Here is a 26911-nt window from a genome sequence, read left to right as displayed (position 1 = left end):
TTGTATTTAAAGCCATGGGAAAGGATAAATGTGTCATTAGAGCTGGTAAGGAGGCCCACCAGGACAGGACTCTTAGATGCCCCAACTTTAAGAAATGGAGCACAAGGGGATGCCATTATAGGAAACAGCAAAGAACAGCCAACAAGATGGGAGAAAAACCAAGATAGTATATGTCCCAGAAGCCAAGGGAAGAAAGAATTTCAAAAAGGAATGCTCAACAAACCTTGCTGAAATGCACTGAGATTAAAAAAGATAAGAGTAAGTACCAATGGATTTAGCAACCTGAAAGTCAATGGTGACCTTGAACCTGTGTATCTAAGCCTGCCCAGAGCAGTTAAAGAGGAAAGAATACGAAGTAAAAACGTGGTGATGGTTACAGTAGAAAACCCTTTCAAAAAGTATTTCTGAGAAGGGGAACAAAAGAATGGGGCAATAACAGGGGAAAAGATGAGGTAAAGGGAAGACTAGTTATTGTACTTTGTTGAAAGGGGGGGTACTAAAGTATTTGATTAATCATAGGCATACTATTCCTGAGCCTGGGAACTTCGACATACTGAAGGAAACTATCTCGTAGGGCAGGAAAAACTGACAATGTAGGAATGAAGGTGGGAAGGAGCAGTAATCAAGTCCTTCAGGGCACAAGTGGTGGAATACTTACATGGTGTGGCTTTTGATTATAACTAACATATTTCTTTATACTGTGCACCCTTGGGCATACTGAATTTTACTATCAGCTTTAGAACACAAAACTTACAGTATCTCCACATAAATTAACTAAACACACCTATGAGTAAATATCCAAAAGACTTACCAAAATTTTATCCTGTTTTGACCTCACAGATGCTCCAAACCACTGGTGGGACTTAAACTCCAACGGATCATCCTTGGCATAATCTCTATTACCTAAAAAAGAAAATTGTAAGGGGTGAGAAACAAAACATATTACTTAGTATACAGAGTTTATTTCTATCAGCCAGGTTTAAAAATAGTATGCATTTGATTAATCAAATATTACATTAAAAAATTATATTGAGCATTTATCATATATACCTTATATGCGAAGCAATTTTTTGTCAATTCTATTCCTGTAAATTTGAAGAGTCTCCTCTTCTAAAACTATTATCCAATTCCCTTCGTACTACTATGAAAAACTGTCTTCATAAACTTTTTTTTTCTCAACAAATGTATTTTCCTTAGCAATTGTATTTGGTGGCATAGGCTGCTGCTGTGCTTCATGAGGTAGTATATGTTTCTCATCACTACCATGTTCTATTTCCTATTAAAAGAAAGTACAGAAAACATTCCCTTCCATAATGATTATAGATATCTGTCTTTACAGGCATCAGGTCTAGCTTAAGCTAGAAAATGTCAAAGAAAATAAAAACAAATTTTACATATCTATTTGGTTTTATTTTCAAGTACTGGTGGAACGCAAAAATCCAAAGTTCTTTCCATATGGCAAGCTTTTTACCAATGGTATTTAACAAAAATGAAGGAGCACTGTCAAAAGTAGAAAACAATGAGGAAATCGGGCTCTTTTCATAAAAATATAAATTTGAAAAACCTGGAGCTTTGCTAAACACTTGGATATGCCCCAAAGCAACAGCATCATTTGATTAAATGTGTTTTCAATCACACTCTCGAAGGAAGCCACCTATAGTTGAATATCATTCATTGGCATACATTGGCACCCAAAACTTAGTCAACAATCTTCAAAAAATATCATCCACTGTCTTGATTGCTTTAAGCTTCAACAAAGTTATAACTTCAAATTACCATTTCTTCAAGAAGTAAACTCAATAGGAAGCTCTAATTTACCAATCAAAACTTTTTTCTAGAGAACAAGTTTTAAATACTTGATCCAACATCAGGCAAAAGTTTCACACGTAGAAAGGGTGAATACAGGGCGGGTACGAAAAAGAAAAGGTAAGTCTATTCTACCAAACAAACTGACAAAAAGTTCATTCATGACCTGGCTGAAATTGGCAGCTATTCCTGGGCACATGAATGAAGTAAACATTTTGAGTCACAGCCCTGAAGTCAACATTTTGCGTAATGCTGGAAGTCTACAGGCTGCGTGGGCTATGCCACTACTGTGGCAAAGGAAATAGGACACAGACAACTAAGATATCTCAGTGATGGAGGAGATGCTTCCTCAGCAACGGTCAAGAATGAACAAAGACTTCTATCAATAGTTCTGAGAAACAACATGAAGATTAGATTTGATCTCCCAAAGAAATGAACGGGAAAAGCAGTATTCCACCTGAAATGAAAAATGAGACTCGCTCTGTAATTTATAAATTAACATAAAGCTCTGTACTATCACTATCAAAACTACATTAAAAAGAAAATGTTGCTAGACAAATTAGGGTAATTGGCAAGAAAATCACTGGGGACTTGAAAATTTAATGTTCGTTTTCACCAGCTTTTGAAGTTTGTCATTTGCATTTCAAAAGATTCTGCAGAATGCTTGAGGACAGCAGTAAATTGGGCAGATTGTCAGCTTTAGATTCTGCCCCCTTATCTAACAGTCAACTACTCATTTCCTCTAAGTGTTTTAAAAGGCACTGTCAAGCATTTCCATATTCAAAGTGCTGGAGAGTTATTAGGGATGTTTATTTTTATGAAAAGTTACCTGTCACCCTAAATTATATTTTATTTTAGTTCTTTTCATACCTAAAGGATATCTTTTGGCATAACAAGATTATGTCACCTTTCTTGAAAAAGCTAAAGTCATGAAGAGTGCCAAAACATTACAAAAGTAAAGCACTAAACTTCTGTTTAGCAATTAAATGTGTCTTCAGTCATGTGATTCCCATTCATTATTATATAACTTTTATAAATAATGAAATGCTTTATTAATAAGGTCCTTGGAGAACCTATTTTTTTGCTAAAAAAAAAGGTGGCTTTAAAACATGCCACCTCATATTTCTCCTTGATTAAAATAGAATATTACAGCCTTCTTTAAGCAGCTTTCTACCTCAAACTCCACACTTTGCTCAATCACAATTGCAAATATGCTTGAAAGAAAAATTTCCCCAATATAGCTTACTTTCTGATACGAAAATTGGCAGGTCTGAGGAAGAAATCTCTTTGATCATTAAAAAAAGAAAATCACAGAAACCTCCTACATCTGTATTCTAGTTTCTAATGCTGCCAGAATGCAAAACACCAGAGACGGATTGGCTTTTATAAAAGGGGGGTTGATTTGGTTACACAGTTACAGTCTTAAGGCCATGAAGTGTCCAAGGTAACACATCAGCAATCAGGTAACTTCACTGGAGGATGGCCAATGGTGTCCGGAAAACCTCTGTTAGCTGGGAGGGCACGTGGCTGGTGCCTGCTCCAAAGTTCCGGTTTCAAAATGGCTTTCTCCCAGGACGTTCCTCTCTAGGCTGCAGTTCCTCAAAAATGTCACTCTTAGTTGCACTTGGGATATTTGTCTTCTCTCAGCTTCTCTGGAGAAAGAGTCTGCTTTCTCATCTGCAGCTCCTGTGCTTTCTTCAAAGTGTCCCTCTTGGCTGTAGCTCCTCTCCAAAACATCACTCACAGCTGCACTGAGTTCCCTCTGTCCATCAGCTCATTTATTTATATAGCTCCACTGATCAAGGCCCACCCAATGGGTGGGCCAACACTCCATGGAAATTATCCAATTAGAGTCATCACCCACAGTTGGGCGGGGCACATCTCCACAGAAACACTCAAAGAATTCCAATCTAATCAACACTGATAACATCTGCCCACACAATATTACATCAAAGATAATGGTGTTTGGGGGACACAATATATTCAAACCGGCACAATCTAAATACTAGAAATACATAGCTTTCTCCCTGCTTTAAAAGGGAGAAATAATAACTAAATAATTATTTACGATAATTTCAGATAGTCATAAATGTTATAAAAAATAAAACAGGGTGATGTGAGAGAAAATGATGAAGGGGGTGGTCAGACAGCTGCTGTTATGTTGTCATTTGTAACTTAAGGCCATGGCAAAATAGCACATTTCATTGATTCATAGCTGCAAATGTTCCTATTAACATCACCGAAATCTTGCTGAATATTAAAATCAATGGCGACTTGCAAGAGCTAAATGTAAAATCTCACACTATAAAACTCTTAGAAGAAAACATATGAGTAACCTTCCATGATCTTGGGTTGGGCACCTATTTCTTTGAGATTAAACCAAAATTTAAAACTTTTGTCATTCAAAAAAACAACAATAAATAAAGCAAAATGACAACCTTCAGAATGGGAGAAAATATTTGCAAGTCATATATTCTAAAAGAGATTTATATCCAGAATACATTTTAAAAAGTCTTACAACTCAATAATAAAAAACCAAATAACCCAATTTTAAAATCAGCAAAGGATGTGAAAGACTTTCCTTCAAACAAGATATACAAATAGCCAATAAACATATGAAAAGATGCCCAATATTATTATTTATTAGGGAAATGCAAATCAAAACCACAACGAGATACCACCTCACGCCTCCTAGAATGACTACCATTAAAACAGTGGAAAATAACAAGTGTTGGCAAGGATGTGGAAAACAGGAACTCTCCTGCATTGTTGGTGGGAATGTAAAATGGTACAATCATTGTGGAAAATGACTTGGTGGCTCAAGAAGTTAAATATTAACTTACCATATGACCCAGCAATTCCACTGCTAGGCACACATCCAAAAGAAGAGACAACAGGGACTCAAACAGACCTCTGTATATCCATATTAATAGCAGTATTATTCACAACAGCCAAAAGGTGGGAGTAACCCAAGTGCTCATTAATGGACAAATGGATAAACAAAATGTAGTATATACACACAATGAAATATTAATCAGCCATAAAAAGGAATGATGTTCTGAAACATTTTACAACATGGATGAGCACTGAAGACATCACATTGAATGAAGCAAGTCTGATGCAAAAGGACAAATACTGTATGATCTCACTTACATGAAATAACTAGAATATGCAAATTAATTGAGACAGAAAAAAGACTGTAGGTTACCAGGGGTGGGGGTGGGGGTAATGAGGAGTTAATGCTTAATTAGGCACGTAGTTTCTGTACGGGGTGATGGAAATGTTCCAGTAATGGATGGTGGTGATGGTAGCATAACACTGTGTATGTTAATTAACACCACCAAACTGTTTACTTGAAAGTGGTTAAAATGGGAAATATTATGTTCTATATATGTTACCACAATAAATTAAAAAGTGGGAGATCTCTAGTATCCAGAATATATAAAGAATTCTTACAACTCATCAACAAAAAGAGAGCCCAACTGAAAAACAGGCAAAGGTCTTGAATAGACATTTCTCAAATAAGATATATAAATAGTCAACAAGCACATGAAAAGATGTTCAACATCATCTGTCATTAGGAAAATGTAAACCAAAACCACAATGAGGTACCACTTAACACTCATTAGGATATAATAATAATATTTTTAATGAAAAATAAATGGTGAAGAGGTAGAGAAACTGGAACCCTCATATTTTGCTAGTAGGAATGTAAAATGTTGCAGCCACTTTGCAAAAATGGTGTAGTTGTTTCTTAAAAGCTAAAAGTAAAGTTACCATATGACCCCAAAATTCCACTCCTAAGCACCTAACCAAGAGAAATGAAAACATATGTCCACATAAAAACATGTACATAAATGTTAATAGCGGAATAATAGCCAGAAAGTAGAAACAACCCAAATGTGCACCTACTGGTAAATGGATAAACCTTTTAATTATCCTTTCAGTGGAACAGTATTCAGCATTAAAAAGAAGCCTAGTACTGATATGTGCTGCAACATGGATGAACCTCAAAAGCATTTATGCTCAGTCAAAGAACCCAGACGCAAAAAGACTACAAAATGTGTACTTCCATTTATATGAAATGTCAAGAAGGAGAAACAGAGAGAGAAAGAAAGTAGATTCATGGTTGCTTAAAACTGGAGGTAGGTAAGGTAACAGACTAAATGGGCATGAAGTTCAAAATGTCCTAAAATTAGACTGTGGTCATGGTTGCAAACTCTAAATATGCTAAAATTCACTGAACTATACAATTAAAGTGGGCAGATTTTATGGTATGTAAATTACATCTCAACAAAGCTGTTTCCAAATAATGGCAAAGATGTCATGAAGAAAGGTAGCTGCAACACTGAACAGAAATATATGTATATAATGAACTCTTTCAAAATTAATGAGAAATAAGTTCTTCAGTAGAGTCATAGACCAAGAATAAGAAAAGATAATACAAAACAAAAAATAGAAACAACTAATAAGCATATGAGAAAAGACACAACCTCACCAGCAATCACAGAAATGCAAATTAAAACAAGAAACATTTTTTACATGTCACACTAAGAAAGAACATCAAGTTTGGTTGGAGCTGGGGTTCGTCAATATTTTCCTATCTATATCTGAAATCTTGAAAATATATATTCCTTTGACTTGTAAATTACATTTTTAGAAATTGATCCTAAAAAAAAAATTAAAAATAAGAACCAAGACTTAATAAACATGTCCAAAAGTATTGTTATAATAGTAAAAAATAAAAACAAAATGACCAACACAGTAGGTGATGACTGAGTAAACTATAATTTCATGTGTTTATACACACACACACACACACACACACACACAGACCTACACATATGTATACATAAATATATACTATGGCCATTTGTTTTCTCTGGGTGGTGGGATTTGGGTGTTTTTAATTTTCTTTTTCTCTCTCAGATTTGTCTCATTTTTTTCATAAGTGAATTTACATTATTTGTAAAATGTTTTAAAAGATTAGGCTATTTACATTGAGATGTGACTCTGCCCATTCAAGGTGGGGCTTAATCCTTTAATGGAATCCTTTGTGAGAGGATAAAAGACAGTAAAAGCCCAAAAGCTGAGACACAAATGCTCCTGGAAGAAACAAGCAAAGGCCCACAGGAGCTGAGAGAGAAAGCCACTGAAACCAGAACCCAGGAGAGGAGGACCGGCAAATGTTGCCACGTGCCTTCCCATGTGACAGAGAAGCCAGGATCCCAGCAGCCTTTCTTCAGAGAAGTTATCCTCGTGTTAATTTGGACATTTTCTCAGTCTTAGAATTGTAACTTGTAACTTAATAAATCCCCTTTGTTAAAAGCCAACCCATTTTCTGGTATACTGCATTTCAGCAGCTTTAACAAACCAAGACATGTCTCTAGAAACATAATCATGTTGATAAAATGACAAGAGATAAAAGGACCCTCTACCCAAAGTGTTAGGATTCACAGACTACTGGAAAATCAATCATTTATGAATATAAAAATCAGTTCTGAAATCATAATCTATGAACATGAGCAAGTATTATTTGCACAAAACTATGCAGAAACATCTTTTACATAAAATATGATACAAATGTTTTCCAAGAGCAAATGATAAGAGTCACAAAAGTAGAGCCAGAAGAAAACAAAATGACTATTATTTCACTGGGATTGGTATTTCTTTATTGAGTTATTGCTATTACAGTGAACAGAGAATCAAAAATCTCCCTCTCCTTCTACCAGCAAATTCCAAAGGTTCTGCTGGAGCCCAGCAAAAAGAATACAGGCTTTCTGAAAACACTCACTGCTTTATTTCCTTGTGATGAGAAGGAAATAATCCTGAAAGCATTCATTTTAAAACAAAAACTCTTTACTGAAGGTTTAAAAAAAAAAAGCCAAGCTAGCATTAAATCTTAAAAGAATGGATATGAGTCAGGTCAAAGTAGGAGAGAAATGGGATGATTTTAAAGGCTCATATTGTGAGTTTAGTTTCAGTAAAACACTTAAAGTGTTAAAATACTGCCTAACTGCATGGGTTTTAGTGAATTAGCAATAAAAGAATCCGATTCACTGATTTCCAAGATGCCTCTCAGCTCCCCATTTCTATAATTCTGTAACAGGAAGGACAGATGATATCCGAGGAAACATTTTCAAAATATATTTCTGGAGTACAAATTTATAAACATATCTAATCAACAAGGAAGGGAAACTATTTTTCTTGTTTTTAACTTTCTAATTTACAGGACTGTCACAAGTGTAGAAATACCTATACACAACTCTGGAAAACAGAAAATTATGAGGCTGTTTTAGAGTCTGCCTGATGGTTTTAATGGCAATGAGATGGAAATTACATGGCAAAGAAACCAGGGAGCAGCTAAAAGTTGTATATTCCCTATTAAATAGAAAGCCTAGTAATGTACAGAAATTATTCCTACAGAGATTTTCTTGACCAGAGAACTGGCATGTCTAGGGTTTGCCCACAGCTTAAAACCAAGCCATTCTGGGAACAACTGGTAATTGTTCCAGCTAGTAGTAGTGGATGGGAGGGGCAGCAATCAGAACTCTGACCTCTAGGACAGGCATTGTCGGCAGGAGGTGACATCCATTCACTGCATTTGGAATAAAAAGGCAGAAGCGTCTCCTTTCTAAAGGGATATATTTAACAATAATGCAGGCAAGCCCTATTTCTAAACAAATAGATTTCTGCAGGAACAAGTGATACATGTTCTCTTCCCTCAGTGCAGATTGGCAGTCTATCTTCCTGGAAAAGACAGTGATAAAAATGGGTAGAGTGATCAGTTCATACTATCTGCTTACCCAGAAAAAGAAAACACATTGCAAGGAGAAGATTTTCCCAAGGGGCACCATTATAGAGGTTAAAATGCAAACCAATGTGACCTCAAGGACCAGGGTATTATTCATTTAAGAGAGCCATAATTATTTCTATTTCTTTCCTTTTCCATAACTATTCCCTACAATTCCAGTATGGACACAATGTAAAGAGTTCTGTCTTCATTGGAATATGGCTTCAATATTAGACTATCTCATCTGATCTAAAGGACTATTCTGAGGGGTTGGTATTATTATGCTTATTTGACTAAAGGGAAAATTGAGACTGGCAAACTAAGCCACTTTTCCAAGCTCACATCTATTAAGTATCAGAGCCTAAATCTGTGCTTGTATCTTCTAAGTCTAAATAGCATTCCACACACCCACAGCTGCCAAAGGAAAAAGACCAAGAGAGAGCAAACAATGACAAATTATATAAACATTCTAGAACTAGAACACAGGTTACCTAAAGTAGCTTGCAGTATAACCAATGTCAAACTAACAACATATATAAAAGACACTGGCAGGCAGAATAATGCCCTCCCTACCCCCAAAAGATGCTCACAACCTAATCCTTGGAACCAGTGAATATGTTACCTTTTATGGCAAAATGAACTTTGCAGATGCAATTAAGGATCTTGATTTGGGAAGAGCATGCTGGAATATCCAGGTGGGACTAATGTAATCACAAAGGTCCTTATAAGGAGGCAGGAGAGTCAGTGTCATAGTGATGCAGCATGAGAAAGACTCACAGGCCATTGCTAACATTGAAGACGGAGGAAGGGGCCAATAGCCAAGGAATGTGGGTGGTCTTAAGAATCTTGAAAAGAATGCATTTTGGACCTCTTACCTCCAGAATTGAAGACAGTAATTTGTATTGTTTTAAGGCTTTATTTATAGAAATGTTACAACAGCAAAAAGAAACTAATGAAGAAAAAGGTGGACAAAACAGATTCCTCCCAGCCTGCTATATGAATGCTCTTGATGTTCGTTTGCATCTCAACCTAACAGTTTTATGAAACATGTAGGTCATTAATCCTTAAACCAATCAGATGTTGATCTTTGCTTAAATTTTTTCTATGTCCACATTCAGATGGATTAAATTGGAGTTTTCTACACATCAATCATCTTGATCTAAAACAAATGAGCAAATCAGACCCTAAAATGACCTCTTCATTTTCACTAATTCCACAATGCTTCAAATTTCATATTATTTTGTCAATTTGGGGAAGAAATCTATTTTTGGCTATTATGCAGACATAACTCAGGTTATTATGGTTAAACTATACAAATTGTGTGGAGTCCCTGGATAAAGGGGTTTAAAAATCCAAGAAAGCAACTGCTCTTTCAAAAGCAAGGCCAGACATGCCTCTTTGACGGGAATCCTTACATGAATTTGCAGTACACATAACTGTCCAGAAGCTATTTTCTTTGTCCCACCCCCAGACCAGGTGACAGCTCGGATATTAAGAAACAAGGTCTGGTAGCTGTAAAGGAACCAACCTGGCTTCAAAGTCCCATGAGCTACAGAAGTGATATCTCTTGTAAGAACTCCATAGTCACAGCTTTCAGAGTCCTCACAAAGGACGTGCCAGTTACAAGAGTCACCTTATTCAGGGAACCCCAAAGCTACAGCATTCCCATCAGATACTTATTTAGTCTTTCTGAGTCCAAATGCAAATTACCAATCAGGGCATTATTCACAATTGCCAAAAGATAGAAGCAACTCAAGTGTCCATCAACCAATGAACAAAATGTGCTATACATATACAATTGAATATTATTCAGTGATACAAAGAAATTAAGTTCTTATACAATGTTGCTACTTGGATTAAACTTGAAGACATCCTGTTGATAAAATAAGCCAGACACAGAAGACAAATATTGTATGTCCTCACTGATGTGAAATAACTAGAATAAACAAATTCATAGAGTCAGAAACTAGAATGTAGATTACCAGCAGGTAGGGTGGAGGTAGGGAATGGGGAATTAATGCTTCAACTGGACAGTGTTTCTATTTGGAGTGACAGAAAAGTTTTGCTAATGGATGATGGGTGATAGTAACACAACATTGTGAATAAAATTAACACCACTGAATTATATATTTGAATATGATTAAAAGGGGAATTTTTAAGTTATATATTCATTACTAGAATAAAAATACAAATTACAAAAACATAACTAATTTAAACTCTTCATGATCAACCCATGATTGTCTTACAGAATGTAGAAACGTGGGTAACTTTACCAAGGTAATTTTGGGGAAAATATCAGAGCCTGGATTTGGACCCAAATCTGTCTGACTCCAAGACCTATTTCCTTTACATGACACCATGGTGTATAACAAATATGGGATGTGTAAAGAAAGAAGAGCAAAGAGATATGTGAGTATCAAGGTTAGGAGGAATAATGGGAGATGACAGTTTCAGGTTGACCAAGAGGAGGGAAAGGTCAAGAGGGCAGACTGCAGAAGAGAGATCCAAGAAGGTAAAAAGTCAAAGTGTCCACTGGATTTGGCAACTAGGCTGCCAGGTGATCTCAGAGCCACTGCTGAATTGGAGTTGGGCAACTGTCAGACTGAAATGGTAAAGCATGGGAAGTGCTGGAGAAATACACAATATAGACCACTCCTTCAGAAATTGTGGATGTGAAGGAAAAGAAGAACAGAAAATGGTGGAGGAATGAAACATGTCAAAGGAAAAGCTGCTGGGATTAGTTTTCAGATTGGGATGATTTAAACATGTTTGAAAGTAAAAAAAAAAAAAAAAAATATTTAAGTAAAAGACTTAGCAGGGATCTAGAGATGAATGAAGGGACACATGAAGGTCCCTGAGAAGGAAGAAGGGAGCAATAACAATATAAAGCAGCTTACATTTGTGGAGCCATTTCAATGTGCTGGTCCCCACACAAGGCGTCTTATATGTCTTAACTCATACACATTAAATAATCATCCAGTTTAACTGATATCTAGGGAAAGGATTTGATTATTCTCTAACTTTCACAGATAAGGACACTGTACCAGGGAGATGACAGTAACTGGTACAAAGTCATGCGACCAGTAAATGGCAGAGGAGGGTGTGGCCCCAGCAGTTAGCCTCCAGAAAACATACTTAACCACTCCCTGCACCGAGTACAGGGGAAGGGGTGAGTCTTGGAGACAAAGGCAACTATCTCCTTCAAGATAATAGAAAAGGGTAAAAACATTTGTGCAGAGATGTTTAGGTTTTGGAGCTAGGAAGGGGGTGAGAATTCATCTGAAGAGAGGTATTAAGAAGGAGTTTAGTATGATGCTCTTTTAAAAAGTCAAGCATTTCTTCCATGAAAGTCAGGCACAGCCTACTGGTGCTGTTTCTAGATACGTGTTTCCTTGACTAGATTACTGAAATCTATAGTGTCCTCTTACATCCAAATAAACACCACTTGGATTCAAAAAATCCAAATGTAACAAATGAAGTCATAAATTGTATATTCTTTGGGGGGAACATGTCAAAACAGGACATAAAAACTCAGAAGTTACACAAAATGATTACAGAAAAATCATAAACAAAGACAAAAGACAAGAATAGACCAAAAACACCTATTTGTATATGTATAACTAAAAGACTTTAGTTATTTTCTCACTATACAAAAGCTCTTATGATTCATTCATTCATCCACTCATCTATTCAATTTATAGCGCACCAACTTGCACCAGGCATTGTTCTAAGCCCTGAGGTTTCAGTGAATAAAACAGATTAAAAAAAAAAAAAAAAAAACCCTGTCCTCATGGAATATACATCCTAATTGAGAGAAAAAGACATTAAAAATAAGTAAATAACTTACATAGTAATATGAGTACTACAGGGAAAAATAAAGCAGAGGAGAGGGTGGAAGTATGAGGTGGGTAAGGAGGAGTTGTAATTTTAAACACGATGGTCAGGGCACTACTAAGAAGACAGCATTTGAGTAATTCTGGAAGGTAGGGGCATGGAGGATACCCAACAGACATTTGGGGGAAGAAATGTTCAAGGCACAGGAAACAGCCCATGCAAGGGTGAGGTGAGAACCAATGGAGGCGGAAGAGAGTAAAGGCAGGGAGAATAATAGAAGATGAGGTTAAAGATATAAATAGGCTGGAATATGCAGAAACTTCTAGGCTACTGTGAGACAGATGGAAAGCTATTGGTGGATTCTGAGCAGGAGTGCTATAATCTGAATGATATGTTAAAAGTATCACTCTGGCTTGCCTATGATGAATAAACTGGCCAGGGCAGAAGTGGAGAGAACAGTGAGGAAGGGTGCAGACTACCTTCCATTTGCCCCTCCAGGTCTACTCCACCTCACTCCACCCTTCTCTTTGCCTGGACCAGTCTGAAGTTACCCAGATTGCCTGTGCCCTCCGGTTCTCAAGTAGATTCCGCCAAAGGGGAGCACAAGCATAGGGTCAAAGGAGAGGAAGAGAGGAAAAGCTGGTGAATAACACCCAGCGCCCTGCTGCCGGTCACTGTAGGCTGGTTACTGCCCTCGACAAAAGCCACAGCTCCCGCAGTGTGGCTCTCTCCTCCCAGTTCTCTATCTCCAGATTCCATTAACTGCTCCCTTCCCTCACCCTCTTCAGGCTAGAGGCTAAGTTGTAACTTGTTCCAGGGTTCTGACTATCCTGACACTCTGTCCAAACTTTGCAAATAGTCCCTTTGTTAACGCTCCTCCAACTATCCCAATTTAAGTGTGCCATCTCCTTCCTGGCAGTGCCCCAACTAATTCAGAAGACCAGGGCAATAGTCCAGTGGGGGACAATTGTGGCTTGGACAGAGATGTTAGCAGCAGAAGTGATGAGAAGCAGCTGGACTTTTTATTCATTAATAGATGCAAGGTAAGTATGACACCAGGTTTTGACCTAAGCAACTGAAAGAACTGAGTGCCATCAATTGAGATTAATTTTAACTGAAAAATTAGTAGAAATTATGTACAAATATCAAAAATAACTAGCTCATAAGAAAAAGAATGTCTTATTGATAATTAAGGGAATGCAAATCAAAATAAGATACAATTTTCTCCTATAAAATTGACAAAAGATAAAAAACATCCTGCTAAAAGATGTTGGCATGGGAGTCAGAAAACACAGTTTGAGGGATGTAAAACCTGTGAAGAGCAATTTGCAGTATCTATCAAAACTTTAAATACACATATACCTTGTTCCAAAAGTCCACCACTAGGACTTGATCTTAGACATACACACAATTTGCACAAACAGTTACATATAAAATTTCCACTATAGCAAAAGACTGGAAATAACCTAAATACCCATCAACAGGAAATATGAGTTAAAAAAATAAGGTACAGTTGCATACTATCAGAGATTTACAAAAAAATGAGGTATAATACCTACATGTTGATTTGAAAGGATCCCAAATGATTTATAGTTAGGTGGAAAGAAACAACCAGGTATCTAACTGTAGTATGTTCCTATTTGTAAGGTTTATTTTTTTAGAGACTTAGACAGGTATAGAAATAAGAAAGTTCTAGATAAAAGAAATTGTTAAGACTGATGGCAACCAGTCTTCTGACTAAGGAGTTTGATATAAGAGAGTCTTATTTTTCTTGCATACCTTTTTGGATTGTTTGATATTTTTTAATCATGTGCATACATTACATTTTTTAATAAAAAATTACATTAAGTAAAATTTCAGAAAGGAGCAGTACTAATCTATCTTGTTATACACTAAAGCCTACAGTCCTGAATATACAAACATATCTGAACAGTTCAACCTATCAAAACTGAACTAAAATTTTGTTTTATTAGTATTCATATTTTTAAAAAAGATTTAAATGCCTTGACTCATAATATTCTGAATCACAGGTGTTTCTCCATTTGTGGTAAAACTTAGCCTACTCAACACACTCTTGGAATTTTCCAAATGTTAGCCATATATGGGGGAAAAACATACAACAAGGTTTAATGCAGAGGGTTCAAATGGAAAAAAAAATAAACAACCTGGTTCTCATTAAGAGTTGGCTTAATGACACAATCGTTTTGGCACTAATAACAGTGTTAAATGGAACAGCCCACATCACGATTCCTGTTTCACTGATATTTTAATTTCCAGAATCAATGTATTTTAGAACTAGCAGGAAATAACAATATGGAAAAATTGATTAATTTTGTTCAAGGCACAGCTTAAAGCACTTTATAAAAGAAAGCAAATCAATTCATTAAAAAATTTTGTGAAAACATTTATTGTTCTATAGGAATGTCACACTATTTCTGTGAGGATTCACTAAGCTTTCACAAATTTATATATAGATAGACAAATATACAAATGTGTAGGATTATGTATATTGTATTTCTCATCTTCCTTATACTATTTTTTCTCCTTAATACCACAATCCAGACTGACATTGAAATTTATCCCTATAGACAAAATTCTGTTTTTAGAACCATAACACAAGATGTTCTCAATAAACTGTGCACAAGATTTTTAGTTTTTTGGTTTTTTTTTTTGGGGGGGGGGGGTCACCAAAATCTACCTGAAGACAAAAAATTACACAAACTGGTTTTGGCAGCACAATCCAGGGCTTGAAAATATCACAGTTAGGAAGCTGATCTTCTACAATATAAATGAGTCAGACTTCCAATTGTCATACAGAGAAATAAAAACCTTGCTTCCCAGAAGATAAGCAAAAACATTTTAATAGATTTTTCCCTGAATTTCTGCAGATTAACACTATCAGTTTAATACTGAAGACATCTGAAGCAATGGATATATCATGTAAAAACACATGATGCATTTTAATGCTTTCATATACCATAAAATCATAGGAAAAATAATAATAATTTGTCCTTAAATAAATGTCTCTGGGGATCTGAGTTCTTATATATATTATTTTATTAAATTGTTACATTTAAACAAATTGAGTGCTTAAAAAATCAAATGATATAAATTATGAGAAATGATATAAATTTCTGCATCAACATTTACCTGTCGAATCAAATTCAATTGGCTGGCACCGGCGGTTAGATGACCAGTCACATTTCAGAACTTGTCCTCCTTCCACAATCCCAGGCTGGGTAGTGTTTGCTTTGGGAGCCCCCACCAGAAGAAACATCCTGCTAAAATACAAAAGTGGGAGGGAAGATTTTAAAAGACATGAAGCATAAACAATATTTTATGATTTATGAGGAGCAATCATACACTTAATATTATCCACAAGTATTATTTTTTTAAAGCCATTCACTAAGGGCATAATCTTTGTTATTTGGTATGGCTTGATGATACTCATCCTAATAACATATTATAAGGTAACTTCAGGGTTACATGTTCTTTAAAAATTTATGCTGGTTAAACTGTACACCTTAAATACACAGACTTTATTGTGTGTCAATTATATCTCAATAAAGCTGTTTAAAATATGTATGCTAGAACTGGGGAAGTTTTGGGTTTTGTTTTGTTTTTTGGGGGGCAGGGGGGTTTGTGGTTTACTATATAAACTAGACAAAATGGGTAAAGACAAAAGTCCTTTTCTCCAAATAGTCAGGACTCTGGATGGACACGGAATGGGAGAGCAGAAGATACAAAAATCTAGCTGAAGAGCCTCTGACAAACAGGAAATCTCTTCATTACAATAAATTGATAAAGCATGTCTCCTGAAACTGTCCAGCAGAGAAGCTGTGGAAAAAGAAAACACTGTAAAACAAGAGTTCAAAGGACAAACTGCTTGACTTTTAATAAAGGACGTATAGTAGAAGAAGAAAAAATGAGGGGAGTGATGCAGGCAGAAAGGGACAAAATAATAAACAAGCAGAATGACGGTGAAGCAGATATTTAAGTAACTAAACCACGATTAAGACTTTTTTCTTTCCCCAGTTTGCATTCTCTGTATTAGCAATAGTAAATCAAAAATGAAGGCATTTAGATTATTACTCATTTCCTATACCCTGAATGCTAAGTTTAAAAAAAAAATTGAACTCCAAAGTATGATGTCCCAAATATTGTCATTTTCCCATTTGGAAAACTTATACTAAAACTGTATTTCATCTGATATATGCTACACCACGCATGAACCCTTGAAAACATCATGCTGAGTGAAAAAGCCAAAAACAAAAGGAAAAATATTCCATGGTTCCTCTAAAATGAAATACCTAGACAAGGAAATACACAGAGTCAGAAAGTGGATTATAGGTTACTATGAAAGTGGGCAGTGTATCTCATGGATACAGAGTTGGTGTCTGGGGTGCAGAAAAGTTTTGGTAATAGACTGTGGTGTTGATAACAAAATACTGTAAATGTAACTGACATCACTGAGTTGTATACATGAACATGGTTTAAAGGGGAAATTATGTTGCCACAATAAAAATAAAAAGGAAAAAACTACTGTCCTTCAAAATCTTTAAGTAGTGACTAATTTCTCTTAACAAGATTAATCGAATCCATTTCTGGTCAAAGAAAAGGACCACTATTCAATTTCTGATCAGGGTAAAACAAACTGATGTCAAAAAGATCAGGAGTCATATTTTTAACATAAAGATAGATGTTTCTTTGGTTGTTTTTTATTCATCCAAAAACGGATATGGATTGAGTATCTCCTCTACATTTAGGCCCAGTGCTGGGCTCTTAGGGATACCAGGAAGAAGGAGGCAAACAGGCTCCTGCTCTCAGTGGGGCTTACTTCCTGTGGGGGAACAAGGCAAAGAAACCAGCAAACAAAAACAAATTACAGTTAAAAGGGCTATGAAAGAAACAAGCAATGGGCTGAGAAGGAGGTATAGGGACATGGACTAGGAGGGTGGGTGGAGAAAGAGATGGATGGGCAGATTTGAGAAACATCTGGAAGTAGAATCTGGAGTAGCTGTTGTCTTGAATGTGGGAGAAAAGAAAGGAGTGGAGATCTTCTTTAAATAAAGAAGCTATCCCTAAGGAATGGAGGAGAGACTTCCTTTAGATAGTGAAGATAGACTTCCTTTATAACTTCAAAGAATGTGGAGGGGAGATGTCTTTAGATAAAGTAGTCTTTAGACAAAGTAGTGAAAGTATCACTAACTCACCAATAAATCGGGACTTATAAGATTACAAGGGAAAAGTGAAGGAGGTGGGATGGGAGCATTCTCTCTATGTACAGGGAGAAAGACTGGAGGCAAAAAGGAGCTTAGTTTCCTCCAGGAGGTACAAGGAGAGAAGTGTGGCTGGAGCAAAAAAGTAAACTGCGCGTGACATAAGCAAATTGGGTAGCTTGGTAAGCGCTAAATCAAGCAGGGCCTTTGTGGCCACAGTAAGATTTTGGCTTTTATGCAAAGTCGGTGTGATGACTTTGAATGTTTTTTAACCAAAAAACGACGATTTAATCTAATAAAATTAAATTTACTGCACTCTGGGGAAAGTAGATTAGAGGGGGTCAAAAAATGGAGCTAGAATAGCAGACTATTGCAGCAGCTAAGGGAGGAGGTATAGGGACATGGACTAGGAGGGTGGGTGGAGAAAGAGATGGATGGGCAGATTTGAGAAACATCTGGAAGTAGAATCTGGAGTAGCTGTTGTCTTGAATGTGGGAGAAAAGAAAGATTAGAGAATGTCACCTAGGTTTCTTTCTTGAGAGACAGCAGAGATGGTAGAGCCAGTTAGTGATCTAGAAAAGCCTAGAGGATGGGGGAGCAAGAGGCAGATTAGTATTGAGGAGAAAGCCAAGAATTCAGTTCTGAAAGTGTTAGTTTGTGATGTCTGTAAGATATTTAACTAGTAAGTAGTCTCTGAAGTCTGCCTTTGAGATAATGTGTTGAGAGCATCAGACAATCGAATGAATGAGTTCTCCCAGGGAGAAGCCACAGAGAAAAGAGAGAAGAGGGCCAAGAAGTAAGCTCTGAGGGACAACAAAATTTAGGAATTGGGTAAAGGAAGAAGATATGGTAAAAGAGACTGATAAGAAACTGACTAAAACATAGGATAGAGTTAAAGTAAACCTTCAATAAATGCCAGCACCATTATTTCATTATCACCATTAAACACTCAGTCCCTAAAATTCTTCTAGCAAAGGAAACATTTGCAACTGCTTTTCACCTTTATGTGAAATGATAGACAAGCCTATACCTTAAATGTGGAATGCATTCATTTTAACTTTTATTTATCATTTATTCTGGGTAGTATATACCAAATCTCACTTAGACTAGTCAAGAGCTGGTTACATGAATTGCTGGTTTATAGGAATTCTGCTCTCTGACACATCTTAAAACCCACAAATTCAAAATAAAGACAAAATTTCCAACCAAACCGCACCCTGCTTAATAAAGCTTCATGCAGTCATATTTGGCATCAGCAAAACACCAATGCTGGTTTTCTCATCAGAGCAAAATGACTTTGAGTATGAAATCAACTTAGTTTTCATTCAGCAAGAAAGTTTTATAAGAAAAAAACCAAGGCTATGAGTTAAGAGAACTCCCACCCCTGTAAGAGAAGCTCTTTCTTATCACACATCTCTTCATTCACCTAGTCCCAATACTTTCTCCAAAGCAGAGATGGTTACAACAGTAAAATAATTTACAAAGAAATATTTTTTTCAACAGGCCAAAAATCTGGCCACGAAAGTCATAAAACTGCCCCACCTCATCTGAATTAAATCACTTTTGGGTGAGTGATGGGGAATAAGAACATTACCTATATGGGTAATACAAGCACAGGTATGGACATGTTTTGAGTGTCGTGGATAAAGGTCAGGGTTCCTGGAGATGGGGATAGTTGAGTTGGTTCTCAGAATCTGCCTAGAAACCTACAAGCAAAACTCTTTTTGGACTGTCAACACATAGCACTTTACAGAATCTCTGATACATTTTTGCAAAGCTATTCTTCTTACTTTAAAATAAATTGGCTCCTAAATATAGGGGACACTAATTCATCTTTGTGTCTGCTACATTAAGAAGGTCTCAAGAAAATTTTGTTAAAATGACAGCTGAAATTTGATAGCGATAGGTCTCAAATTACCTTAAAATAGTCATAAATAAGTCTTTTTCACAATCCCATTTGCCCAAAATGCAGAAAGCCTTTATTAAACATCCAATTAAGTATTTAAATTACCCTTAAGATAATTTCTTTATGTAACACAGATCTCCCATCTAGTTCATCTCTAATGTGCTACTTAATATTGGATTTCAGATCCTTTCTTTACTTGGCACTGTTAAGACAGAAAGGGCTGGGAAGTTATTAGGGAACAGGGTCTACAGCAAAGACAAAGAAAGGGCACAGGAGGAGAATTCTCCTAATGAAAATTGCACTCTTATTGGTAGCACATAGCTAGAGTTTTTTGCCTAAGATCAGGGACAAGGCTGCTGCTTTCCATCAGGCCATGTGCACATTACAGGCATGAAATGATGGTAATTAGATGGTAATGTGGATGTTCATCAAGCTTTCCTAAGCATACCTTCATGTACAGTCTTGCACACTGGTGAAATGCCACAGCAATGGAAGACTAGAAGAGGAAAGGAATGTCTGAACATTGTCAATTTCTAAATGCTAGGTTAAGAAAAAAAGGAGTGGGGAGTAAAGTTCTTTGTCTCAAACATCAATGTGATATTTAAGTTACTTTTAAGAATATTATAAAGATTTCTTATAATTCTAAAATTACTTTAAATAAATGTTAAAGTCCTAGAGAGGGCTGTGTAGAGAAAAATTAAATATTTGTGTAAAATAAAGGGCAAAGGATGGTAGAAGATGCTACATGAGAAAGATAAGGAAAAGCAACAAACTACAAAAAAAAAAAAAAAAAAGCCTGTTGGTAAAAACATTTTATGAATAACTAAATAACTGTTACTTGAAGTTCATCTAAAATGTCCAATGAATGTCTATAACAGTTTAGAGTATGAAAAGTGTTAGAGACCAGAAAAAAATGTTTTGCAATATAAGCACCATTGTCTCTAATTTAGAAAGTTACTTTAAGTCTCTGAGCCTCCACTCCCTCATCTATTGAATGGAGATAACAATGTTCAATGTAATTACTTATAAAAACAATTTTCTGAAAGTGGATAGTAGATAAAAACGAACTTAGAAAATCTGAAACAGTCATTAAAATGCACGACTATATAGTATTAGAACTAAAAACAATTGATACAATACGCTCGATAAACCAGGAAAAATGAGAAGTTAAAATCTGTTTAATAAAAGAGGGCTGTCTTTTCCTCAGTTTTCTCTAAGGACTACTCATGGTCAAGTAGATAAACCTCAAATATGGCTCTGAAGAAAAAAGAAGTGTAGGAATAATTGGCTTGCAACATGTCCTGACAATAGGGGCAAACTGGGGACTATGCACAGGGTTGGGTAAGGCTGACAAGAGATTTCACTGACTGACACTGAAAATCTGAAATTAACAACTTAAATTTTCATATGCCTGTACCTTTCTCCTGACAGACCCCATCTCCCTCCAAAAGGTTAGCCCAAGAACTTTACCAAGATTCCCATTCTCCTTGTTCTTTTTATGAAACGCCAGACCTTTCTATTAAATGACTCCAAAATTAAGTTTACCTTCATGAACAGAGCTATTAATTTCATGCCAAGAAGAAAAAACAAAGGGGAGAGTGGGGAAGGGGACAGAGAGGCAAAAAGAGGAGGGGAGGGATGAAGGGAAAAGGGAGGGTCAGATTGATGGGGGTGGGGAGGGGAGAAAGAGGGGGGAATAGGGAGGGCAAAAAAAGAGAGAGATGGAGAAAGGGAGGGAGAAGTGAAGGAAGAAAAGGGGGAGGGAGGAAGGGAAAGGGGTCAGAGAAACCAAATGGGAGGATGCCCTTCATTTTCGATCCAAAATGTACTTTCAGGGCAGTTGCTTCACAGAATGTGACCTTGACTACCAAGGAGAGGCAGCCTGCCAAACAATGACAAGTGCATTTTTCAAATCCTCTGAATGAACTAAGTTAGCTGGTTGCTTTCAGCACTGACCTCTCCAAGATAAAAGCATGTTTAATACATTTAGTTGACTCTGGGTTGACCAAGGAAGCTTAACCAAAGGAACTTCTGAAGAATTATTATATACATATATAGAAAATAATGTGCTTAAAATAGTACTTCATATTATTTTAGAGCTATAATTCCAGTCTCAAGTCTACTTTTCATTTAAAAAAAAAAAAAACAAACTACAGTCAACAATTATATAAAATAGAAGCAATAACTACAAATTTTATACATTTTTCCACCTCTTTTATAATGTCCTAAAAACCTTTGGCCTTAATCAGCAGTAATGCATTTACTTTCTAAATAATAAGACTATAGTCTGTGTACGAATAGAATGTTATGACAAGAAAATTCAATCAGAATAGCCAGAACCACACTTAAATTCATAAAAGTAAGCTGACTTCACTTTGTGAAGCGTTGTGAAGATGATCACAATGTTGAAGGGAGAAATAGGGCATTAAGTTAAAAAGGTATATACAGGTTGGGACAGACTGCAATGGGCCCTAAGAATAAAGTTTGGACTTTCTTTGTGGCCATGGGAGGACTGTTGAGGGAATTTTTGCAGCAAAATCCTAGGATCAAAGAGATAGTTCAGAAAGATAAAACTAGTAAAAATACACAAGATGTTTGCAAGTCTAAGAGCCAAGTGACAGTCAGAGGGATGAGGACTTGAGTACCACACTGGTACTGGTGGGCTGAAAGAAATGGGTAGTAGGAGAAGGTGGAAAGCAGAGATGGATGCAAGAAACATTAAGAAGGAATTTCCAGGACCTTCTGCCCAGTGACTAATCAGTAACTAATCAGTAACTAACATGGGAGGAGTGCAGCAGAGAAACAAAGAAAATAGAAAATCAGAGGGAGGAATACAAAATTATTTCTAGGGCAACCAAGAAAATGACAGCACCATTAATAGAAACAGGGAGGTGAAACTGAAATCTCTTTGTGAAAATGAGTTCATTTTTAATGTAATTGAGTTAAGATGAGATAGTCAAGGAGAAATGATCCACAGGCTGTTGGAATATGAAGTTAGAGTTCCACATGAGATTTGAGATACACCAGGGCAGCTGCTTTATTTAAAAAGCTCACCAGGTGATGCAAACCCGTCAGGATTGAGAACCACTGAATCTTCTACAGGACCTTCTGCTACCAGGGCAGACTCACCCACAGTATGTCTTTGGAGTCACAGGAATACACAGACTGGAGTAACTGTAAACAAGGCTCTATTAGTGTTTAATGGGGAAAGGACTAGAATTCTAACCCACTGAAGTGAAACTATTCTCTCCCTCTCTCCCAGTGTTATTCATTATAGCATATTATACACACACACACACACACACACACACACACACACACAAAATATGAGAATGAGAACTGTATAATGTACCTATATTTTAAGAATAAACAAGAAAATCATTTATTTTACTCTTAAGAAATTCAAAATCTGTATATAAAGAGTAAAATGACTTTGAATTTCATACCCCCTTGTCTTTTGAGTCCTCCCTGGTCTCCCATCCCCCATCAACCTTCCCAAATAATATCTAAAGACTGCAATTACTTCTGGCCTCAGCTTCCTCATCGGAAACAAGAATGATTCTTTCTGCTTCCTTTCCCCAGGTGTTTTGTGCTGTAGAAAGAAATATCATAAATAAAAGTGTCTGTAACTTGTAAAATAGGTTCATCAATATAAGATATTATTATAATTAAACCTGAGATACATTTTTAATTTCTCCGATTATTCTCCACAAGAAAAACATGACTTTAATACTTGGCCAGCATGTAAGCTTTAAATTTTATGTAAAATTTACCAATACAGTCACCATAAATTAATGTCCAAAGGGGGAAAGAAACTAAGTAATGCTACTTTTGACTTTTTCATAATTAAAAAAAAAAAAATCACTTTTGTGAATTTTCACTTCAAACCTATGTTATTCTCAGAGAACATTTTTGGAGGGCTATCTTAATATTTGATAAACATTGATACATTAGTGTCCACAACATGGAGCTAATTTAGTAACATTGTTTTAAAAAAAGAAAAATGACAAACAATTCTATAATATGTGCTTGAAGTATCTGGACACTTTTAGAAACCAAAAGCAGCAGCAGAAGTATACTTGTTTCCTCACTAATCTAGGTATTCTTCACTTAGAAGAAAGGAATTCTTTAATTAGCCAACACTCCTTTATTATACGGATTTTTTTCCTTCACAAGTTTATGATCACGCCAAATAATAGCAAGAAATCCAGCTGGCAACATTGTAAATGACATCCCCATGTACCTTGGATTCCAATGCTTGCTAAATTTAAAAGTATCTTTATACAAATTTAAGCATAACTTTTGTCAAATCTGAAACACACAAAAAGTTAGAAACCTTTGTTTTTATATATTTTGTTTTTAAAAAAAAAAACTCAAAATTGGTTTTCTTTTTTTAAGTTAGGCTACATCTAGAGCTAGTCCATCAATAACAAAGTTCCCTGACAAAGATTTCAAAATATTATATGACGCCAAACCCCAATTCAATTTTACCTTACCACTGAAGGCCTACTTCTGAGGTCATGTAAACTTGTGAGGTCATAGTATTTTCAACGACCACAAACACTGATCAAACACTGGCCACCATGCCTTATAAACAACAATAACCAAATATCTCACACCAACAGTTCAATATTACTGCATTTTCCAAGGTAATAACACTTCAAATATTTTATCAGTTTGTTATGTATCTTTCACTTAACTCAGAGGACCTGTGGAAAATTAACAGCAACATTTGCAAAACATTCCAACAACTCTGAACAACTATTTAAGTGCTAACTCTGGCTAATTTAAGTACTAAATCTTGACACATTAATAAGGATGACAAAGATGATTAAATCAAATGAGAAAGTGATAAACGTTGCCAAAAGCTAATGAAAATTTCATCATTTTGGAAAATCAGGTCCCACAGAAAGCATGGAAATTGAAAACAAGGAACAAAATTGGGTTGGTACATAAAACAATGTCTAGTTGTCCAGGAACTGCATCCAATCTGCCTATTGCTACAAAAGTTGTCACAGAAATGGATGATATTCAGCAACATTCAGGAAGACTCTGAAAATACATCTTGCTTTATTGCTCTATCAGCCACAGAAAAATATTTAGACCAGCCTCCAATAAGGCATGAATGTATTGGGAAAATGGGCCTATCCAATCAACACCCATCAAAATTATCTCCCCCCCCCCAAAAAAAAAGCAATACTTAAAAATATAAAGAAAAAAAGACGTTGTTGCAATTTCTAAGAACTTAGAAAGAACCTTAATAACAGTTCTCCCTCTTGGTAACAAGATTTAAACTTAAAAAGCATCCAATGACACCATTAAATCACTATTTCTGACACTAATATGGAGGTGGGGCGGAGAGAATGACGTCAGCGTTCGGTAGTCAGAGACAACTTTTAATCCAATAACAATAACTGTGTTACAAATCCTGACGGTCCTTGCAACGCGGAACGTTGACAATTTGAAAACATAACTGAATTCTTAAATACTGCAGTATTCAAATGAACTACAGTGAGTGAAAACTCAGCAAACACCCTTGTTCTTTCTGAACAATGACCTAAATACTGAATAACTATAAAAAGAACAGATGACACATTCAATTCATCTGTTCAACTTCAAATGTGCAAAGGCCCCACGTATATGACACAAGGTATTTAATCCAACAATATGGTTATTTTAGTCATCTGAATGTCGGGAAGAGGGGTAAGTGAGGAGAAACAGAATGAGATTCTGGAAGGCGGAAAGAGTGGGGGAGGGCTTGTTTAGGAAGAGCGAAAAGGACGGGTGTTGCGCCAGTGAAGCAGAAAGAGACACAGGAAACGCTAACTGGTTCAAGAGAAAAAGGAGTTAGGAGATGAAACTGACCAGGTCCCGATTCTGGCAGAAGCGGCGCGGAGTCCAGCAGGGACCAGCCTTTGTTGATTTCCCACTTTTCCCGAATTTTAAACACAGGTCCGTTTCAAAGCTCTCCATCTGCCCTCAACTAATTTTAAAAGGGGAAAGAGCGGAGAACTGGGGGTGCCGAGGGAGTTTAACTCCCCAAATTTCATACAATCGGGGACACGGGGGGCGGGGGTGGCACAGACGGCAGGACCTTCCCGGGGACCTCTCCGGGTGGGGAAGGGCAGCGGCCGTGCGCGCGGAGAGGGACGGGGCCGACTCCCCTGCCGAGTTCAGCCACTTACGAAGACGCGCTGGGAACGAAGAAATCCACCGCAAAGCCGAAGTAACTTCCCTCCGGGCCGGAATACTCGGTAGGGCTGTCCACGTCCAGGTTGAAAGCACCGCAAAGAGGCAGTAGAAGTCCGGGGAGAAGGAGGAGGAGGCGGCGGAGGCTCAGCCGCCGGGGAGAAGCCATCACCGAAATGCTTGCGGGGCGCCGAGCCCGGAGCCGCGGCCACCCCTCCCGGGACACCCGGAACCCGCGGCCGCCTCCTGAACGCGCTGAAACTTGCCGGCCGCCCGCTTCCCTGAGAGGCAGGAACACCGCCAGGGAAGGCAGGAGGGCTGAACGTCTCGGCGGCCGCCAGGGAAGTGGAGCGCCGGGCGCACGCGACAGGGGCGGTGGCGCGGGGGGGCCCTTTGCTTCGCTCGGCTCTGAAGCTCAGCGCTGCGTCTCCGGCTCGGGACTGCGGGGGTGAGCGCCGCACATCCCGGCCTGAGAGCTGCCGCGGCTGGGGGAGGAGGTAGAGAAGGAGGAGGAGCCGGCCCCGCGAGGCTGAGCCGCCCAGCAGAAGGAGGAAGTGGAGGAGGAAAGTCGTTCTCCGACCGGGGCGAGCCGAGCGCACTTCTGTGCGTGCTGTCGCCGACTGTCCCGAGACCAGGGATCCTGTGCAACAGCCCAGGACTCGCAAAGTCCCCTTCAGCGGCAGCGCTCCAGGACTCGGGCCTCAGACCCAAGGGCGGGGACTGGGGATGGTCAAGCGTCCCAACCCGTCGGCGTCCTCTGGAGCGCGGAGGCACCGCCCCCCGTCCCCCTATTCCCCGGTACTGCCAGGAACGCCAGTGCGACTTTTGTTTAAAAATGAGGAAAGCATTACAGCCTTTGGTGCTCCTGCTACTTATAATACTGGTAATCTCTTACAAACGGTCTTTTCCCTTTCCACCCATTCACTCACAAACAGAACTTAATTGTAAACTTCCAGAGTGCTAGCACAGCCTCTTACCGACGAGTTGTTAAAGATGAATTTGAATGGTCGGCGAATGGATTGGCAGTAGCGGTTTAAATCCACAGTCAGAATAGTCGACACCTTAATCCTATTGTATCATCAGGAATTGTATAATTATGGGTAAGTAACATTAGTTGATTTAGGAAATTTAGGTAGACATAATTTTAAAGTTAGAAGGTTTATG

General features: G+C 37.4%; 1 protein-coding gene across 2 annotated transcripts in view; it reads right to left on the bottom strand.

Moving 5' to 3' along the window:
- ITGAV (integrin subunit alpha V) overlaps positions 1 to 26473 on the bottom strand; it is a 115826-nt gene extending 89353 nt beyond the window's left edge. The window contains exons 1-3 of one of the 2 annotated variants that reach the window (XM_037849112.1): positions 25744 to 26473; positions 15584 to 15714; positions 812 to 903 (exon numbers count right to left, since the gene is read on the bottom strand). In XM_037849112.1, coding sequence (XP_037705040.1) covers positions 812 to 903; positions 15584 to 15714; positions 25744 to 25916 — 396 coding nt within the window. In that variant the 5' untranslated portion in view covers positions 25917 to 26473. The remainder of the gene's footprint in view (positions 1 to 811; positions 904 to 15583; positions 15715 to 25743) is intronic. The other variant, XM_037849110.1, reaches the window with a different exon arrangement.
- Positions 26474 to 26911: the final 438 nt, after the last annotated feature.

This window comes from Choloepus didactylus, chromosome 9 (genome assembly GCF_015220235.1).
Source record: "Choloepus didactylus isolate mChoDid1 chromosome 9, mChoDid1.pri, whole genome shotgun sequence".
Classification (NCBI taxonomy): Eukaryota; Metazoa; Chordata; class Mammalia; order Pilosa; family Megalonychidae; genus Choloepus; species Choloepus didactylus.
Note: the sequence above shows the minus strand (reverse complement) of the source record. Positions and strands in the feature narration are given on the sequence as shown.